The sequence below is a fragment of the Limulus polyphemus genome, unplaced genomic scaffold, assembly GCF_000517525.1.
Source record: "Limulus polyphemus unplaced genomic scaffold, Limulus_polyphemus-2.1.2 Scaffold8, whole genome shotgun sequence".
NCBI classification, from domain to species: Eukaryota; Metazoa; Arthropoda; class Merostomata; order Xiphosura; family Limulidae; genus Limulus; species Limulus polyphemus.
Window position 1 is genome coordinate 1,237,185 of NW_013665618.1, and position 6,737 is coordinate 1,243,921.

The 6,737-nt window shown below is 33.5% G+C and overlaps 1 protein-coding gene across 1 annotated transcript; it reads left to right on the forward strand.

Moving 5' to 3' along the window:
* The first annotated feature begins 2,570 nt into the window (after positions 1-2,570).
* LOC111084965 lies at positions 2,571-3,594 on the forward strand. The gene is made up of 2 exons (XM_022381683.1): positions 2,571-2,626; positions 2,899-3,594. Exons 1-2 carry the CDS (start codon positions 2,618-2,620, stop codon positions 3,313-3,315), a joined length of 426 nt encoding a protein of 141 aa, XP_022237391.1. The 5' UTR covers positions 2,571-2,617; the 3' UTR covers positions 3,316-3,594.
* Positions 3,595-6,737: the final 3,143 nt, after the last annotated feature.

Sequence of the window (6,737 nt, forward strand, 5' to 3'; positions counted from 1 at the left end):
TAAGAAATTGAGTAACATATAGTACTAACATTTGAATTATAATCTACAGTTTGATACCAAAGTTATGGACATAAGTTCATGGAATAGTAGTTCAATAAAATTTTGAATGCGAATCAACAAACGAGAAGACATGGCCTTTCACCCATGACCCGTCTCGAAAAAGTTAATTAGTTAACATAGTTTGTTAATCATAGAGTCGGTAGACTCTATATGTAGGGATGACCAAGGTACTCAATAGGAATAATACAAACGTGCACGCTAAAAAAATCAACAATGGCAGAGAGTTTTACTTTAAAAGATAATTGACACTCACTCTCATTTGTTTCTCTACCCAATAAGCCCAAAACAAGGCAAGAAACCATCCCTAAGATACTAAATCAGAAAGTGACCAACCCACCAAATTGTTCATCTTTCTTGATGTTTCAGTCGAGATAACTCTACAACTACTTTATCACTAATGTCAGTTTAAATCTAAATCTGCTCTATGTGTTTCTGGCTAGTGCACGATGTCATCGTTTACTCGTAATAACTAGTAGTAATTTAACAAAACTCATAATTCTAGTGTAAGTTGTGTTATCACTACCATTACCCTTTGAAGTTAGCTTTTCTATAGAAATCTGGTGTTCCTTTAAAAAAGCTTAAGTACAGATTGAAACAGGAATTACCAGCCAATAATAGATGAACGTTAGATGATTGTAACATGTAGAATTCTCAGTGCTTTGCACACTGTACAATCGTGGTCTTTCGGAAGCCAACCTCTATATTATGTATAAAGTGAAGAAGTACAAAATCAATACACATAAAATTACATTTTATTACACACATTTATAGAATGCACTAACTTTCAGTTTTGGGGAAAAACATCACAAAAGAAGTGATTAAAAACGTTTTGTAAATGCCAAATGATGTATGGATGGCAGTGTCAAAAAGAATGCAAACATGAAATATAAAAATGACACAGTTATGCATAGATCATCCATACATGACTTTCAATATTAAAATTTAATGTTACACTGTAAAATGCACACTTGACTTTAATATTACTGCAGTTGGAAGTTGTATATTCCTAACTGTTGGTATGCAGTTTGTTCATCATAATATCATGGTCATGTCAAGGTAGGCATCAATGTAGTGTAACTAAATGCTTAGGACTTACGTACAAGGAAAATAAGTTGAGTCAAAACATGTCTTCATTATTATAGACTCTCACTACAAGATCGGTCGAATCGACCGACCTCGTAACCATTTTGTACTCATGCATTTGACATTGTAACATTAAATTTTAATACTGAAAGTCATGTAGGAATGATCTATGTACAGCTGTATCATCCCTATGTTCTTGTTTGCATTCTTGTTGGCACTGCCATTCCTACATCATTTTACATTTACAAAATGATTTTAATTTTTTGTCATAATTCAGCTGAGCTGACAAAAATAAGTTGAAAACAACAGTGTAACTATACCCATGGTGGTTAGTATGTGCAATTATTTACGATCATAAAGACCATTTTAAATGTTTTTCAGAACTGGAACATACGCTAGAAGAAAAATTTGAATGTTTTTTTGTTATTTATGGGTAATTTTGTTATTAGTTTAATAATGATGATTTTAGAGCTTATCCCAAATGAATATTTTTTTAATATTCATGTTGTTGTTTTTTTTGGTACTTGCTAAACAAACACTGTACAAGTTAACTTGTGATATAATCTTTGTTTTGTTCGTAAAAACTAACATGCAAAAGAATTGTGCCTAAATTACAACGCCATTTTAACTTTGTGCGTTTTTTGCTGATCTTATTAGTAGTGCTACAGATATAGAGCAATTCAATTTGACAAATAACAATCTTTTAAAAGTGGTTACACTAAAATAAATAGTTCCGTCCAGGGCACGTGTTCATTTTTTATCTATAGCTGTAAATAAACGAATATCCTCGTTCTGGTTTAGAACCAGCTACGTAGTTTTCACTGTTTAGCCTAAAGGGACTCTTTTAATAAGCACATTTGTTATATACTACTTGAATAAAAGTGAAAGTTGACCCAGAAAGTTTCGTACTCGAATAGTACATTCGTGAGATCAGAATATGATAAAAATAGGTTGAATATTAATGTGATCTGAGAGAGAGAATGGGAGAAACCGGCGACCCATGGTAGGTCCCTTGCCCAAATACAAGATGAACAAATCAAATGCAAGTATAAAGTATTCCTTAACACCCATTCACAAATTTTCGGGAGTTTAGTATGTCAGCACCGTTTGTATAGCATATTACAACTTGCATCATCCGAGAAGCATCCTAGTTTGATTAAAAGTGTTTCCTACGACGAAACTCACACTCATTAATTTTTACCAGTGCTCTTATGTAACCTATCCTTGAACTGTTTATTAAAGCTGGAAAGCCTCCTCACTAATTAACATTACTTCGGCCTTTCTTTGTCCAAGTTCTGGGCCACACAAACTCAGTTACCAGAGGAGGTCTCTCGATATCTATATATAGGTGGCGATACCGTCGAGATTATCAGCCTGGTTCCAGATTAGAGAGTATATAGTGAGCTTGTTGTGCTTATTTTATTTAGTTCTTCAACGTCAAGTATAAAGGCAGATTGATCGCTGACAAAACAAGATGAAAACTGTAAGTATGCCACTTTTTTTGTCGTTGGGTTAGAAGAATATATTAAGATTGTCCACCTATAAACATTAACAATATTATAAGTTACAAAGCTTAGTTTGCAATAGTTTCAGCTATTATGTGACATTAAATTATCATTGTTGGATAAATTATTTAGAGTTAAAACTATGATAAATTGTTATTTACTTGATAAAAGTAAGCGAATTTTGTTCAACAATATCGTTGAAACCTATCAACAGAAGGTTCATTTATTGTTCATTTATTTCATCTTCTAGTTTGTTGTTGCTGCTTGCGTATTCCTGATTAGTGTAGCGTACGCTGTTCCTCAGCGATACGGTTATGATTCCCAGTTGTATGTCCATCCACAACCCCCTTATGGAGCTTATGGTCATTCCCAAGCCGGAGCTTACGCTGGCCAGACGGCTTACGGTGTGCCTCAAGCCGGAGTTTATGCCCAGACTAAACCAGCTCATGACCAAAGTTACGGCAACTCACAGTCCTACGGCCGTGAAATGCATTATTCTATACACGATCCTCATACCAAAAGCCATATGCAAGTCAAAGAGATGCACGTAAAGATGGACCGTAAAATGAATAGCAAAGAAGCCGAGGAAGCGCTTCATGACATAATGGGATCCATGCACGGCGGCGAGGAAGGCTTCAAAGACTTTCTGTCAAGTATTGGATTCTAATTTAACATCACATTGTAATACTCATTTATTAAATTTTCAACTACCGGTAGACAAAAGCGATCATGCACGGAGATTTCTTAAAACAACAAAAAATGCTTTCTTTCTACATTTCTTATGTTTTCTAAGTTGTACGTCATTATAAAAAATAACTTTTTGACAGTACAGTTTAGAATGGTTAACATTTGTGTAAGAGATGAAATCTATACATAAGGGATAAGTGACATTAAATTTATGGGTTTGGGTTTTTAGACCGGTTTTTCTGTACATAGTAATCTTGAAATCTTGGTGTTTTTCACTGGTCATGTTTAAGAATAAATAAATAGTCCTACAATAAACATAGGTGTTGTCAGTATTTCAATGGCACGATTCCATTCTACAAAATGAAAATGATTGCTTTTGTATGAATAAAACGTGTACGTAATTTAAAACTTGACTCAAAATTCCTTTATTAAAACGGACTTAAAAAAAAGCAGTGCTTTTAAAAAATAAATATTTTCAATGTAACCTTTATTTGTACGAACAAAAAGCTATTAAAATATTATACTTAATGTTACAGTTAATGTTATATAAAAAATGATGTTTTTATCCCCTTCTACATAATCCATTGGGCTCATTTCATAGATCATCGGTCTAGAACAGCCCAGTGGTTAATGTATGGGATTGTGAATCCGATATTCCATAATCCATAAAACCATCAGTTGAAAATTTGATTTTCAAAAACATCACATATAATCTGATTTGGTAGAGTGATAATAAAAAAGTATCCACGTGGAGCTAAATTCATTCACTTAAAATGTGAAATGATTTTGATTTTTTTTTTAATTATAATAACATATGGAGAGTTTTCAACAAATGAATTAACAGTAACAAGTTATGCCAAAACGCACTTGAATGAATGAAAAACTTAAGGCGATTTGTAATATATTCCTAACATGTTACACAGATTTACACAAACAAAAAAAAAAAAGATTTACGTAAGTTCATCAAAAGGTCACTTCTCACCAACTGATTAAGAACTGTCCTTTCAATATATTTATATTAACGGCAACAGTATTTAGAAAAGGAAAACATAAAACTGAAAAACATCCATAATTTCTTAAAATTTTGTTTGTAATTAAACACAGAGCTACACGATGGGCTATCTGTGCTCTGCCCACCACGGGTATCGAAACCCGGATTCTAGCGTTGTAAGTCCACAGACATACCGCTGTGCTATTGGAGGGCTCCTAAAATGTCATCTCTTGTTAGGAAATCGTTCATAGAAAATACCCAAATAAAGAATAAGAAAAATGCGAAAGAAAGGCCCATAAAATGTTAAAACAATCATCATATAAATTATTAGACATGCTGAATATTCTTTTTCAAAATAATTAAAAAAAAACAACGAAATATAGTTTGCAAATAGCTCATTCATTCTAAATAAAGGAAGTCATATATTTAGGAGTGTATCCAGCACTACAGAGCAGGAGAGTCTTTTTTTTCCAAATGTGGACTTTTTCCTCTACACACAAAGAAGTTAGGTGAATGTATATTTAAAAAAATAGAAAATAGTGAGCCTGTTAGATTTTTTGTAGAATATTTGATGGTCGTTCGAAACTCCCCTCCCCTAATACTCCCCTGTATATTCTTACTTAAGCCTGCAACGTGGTGTAAGTAAACAAAACCACATCTGTATTCGTACATTGATACATCTAAAAGAAGAATTAAAACATAAAGATAAATTAAACAAAATATAATTAATGATAAAAAAGATAAATTGGACAAGATTGCTCAGTTTGATAATAAAATTTGTTGTATGTCAAATATCAGGCCTATGTAGAGATGGTTCGGATTGTTCATTGAAATGGTATTTTAAATATCTCTTCAATAGGTCATCAGAACTTGACAATACTATACAGTGTTTCCTTTTATAACAATATCTATGTAATGATTGAGTCACAAGTTCTGGGAATGTCTGTAAATATTATAGCAAAAAACTTTGAATTTCTTGTTCTTTTTTTATTACATAACCCAAAAACGAAAACAATGGTGTCAACAATTTCATTGAGGTGGCATAGTTTCAAACGGAGTATCTGCTTTTATAAGAATTACTAATAAATAACTAGTAGTAATTAAAAATCAAATCATAATTCTAGTGTAAACGATGTTATCATTACCCCTTGATGTTAGTAGTTTGTTTGTTTTTACAGAAATTTGGTGTTCCTTTAAAAAGATTAAGTACAGGATGAAACAGGAATTACCAGCCAATAATAGATAAACAACAAATATTACAGTTGGAACCTCATTGTCGCGAATCCCCGTCACACGAAAACATGCTCACGCGGTGTTCGGATTAGGACGCCAATCCTACTCCCGGATACACCATACGAAATTAACTAACTCCATTAAAGAAGCAAACAAGTAAAGAAAAACTTTTCAAAAAAGGAAGTAAATGTAGTGTTGGGTAATATCAATCTTCCAAAAACAATACAAACAAGATAGTAGAGATGACACTTGTATCATCCCTACATAATAGCACAGGCAAGAAATAACATCTAGTAACATATATATAATTATTCAATCACAATTCCGTTTCATTTATCCTATTTTTGTCTATTCTCCCCACCTCAGTGGCACAGCGGTATGCCTGCGGACTTACAAAGCTAGAAACCGGGTTCCTATACCTGTGGCGGGCAGAGCACAGATAGCCCATTGTGTAGCTTTGTGCTTAACTTCAAACTACAACTGTTAACATTCTACTGCACTGTGTGCCTGTGCTACTAAGTAGGGAGGATGCAAGTGCCATCCGTATTATCTTGTTTTCATTGTTTTTGAAGGATTGATATTAGCCATTCCTACATTTACTTCCTTTTTTAAATTTTTTCTTTAATTGTATATGTAAATCTTACCGTATTAATGCTGTAAACTTCTAGAAAAATATATATCTCTTTATGAAATCGTCTCAGATTATTGTAGAGACACAAGTTTACTGAAAAGTAAATATCAAATTTAATGCATTATGATGATTTCAGATTAGTCCCTAGGGATATAGCCTTCTTCATCAAGTTTAAGCAATTCTAATTCATTTAATCCCATCATTTAGTTGGTGATGCCAATGATTTATTTATCATTCTAACTTGTAGATGATGAATTAAGTTATTTATGGTGGCAACATGGCCTTCATTATAATTTGTTTGGGTACATTGTTACTGGTGCACCTTTGGATTAATGGTAAGTTTACTGACTTGCAATGCTAAGGTTCAATTCCCTGCGGCGAGGCCCAGCATGACCAGGTGGCTCGCGTGCTCGACTCGCAATCTGTGGGTCGTGGGCTCGAATCCCCGTCCCACCAAACATGCTCGCCCTTTCAGCCGTGGGGGCGTTATAATGTGACAGTCAATCCCACTATTCGTTGGTAAAAGAGTAGCCCAAGAGTTGACGGT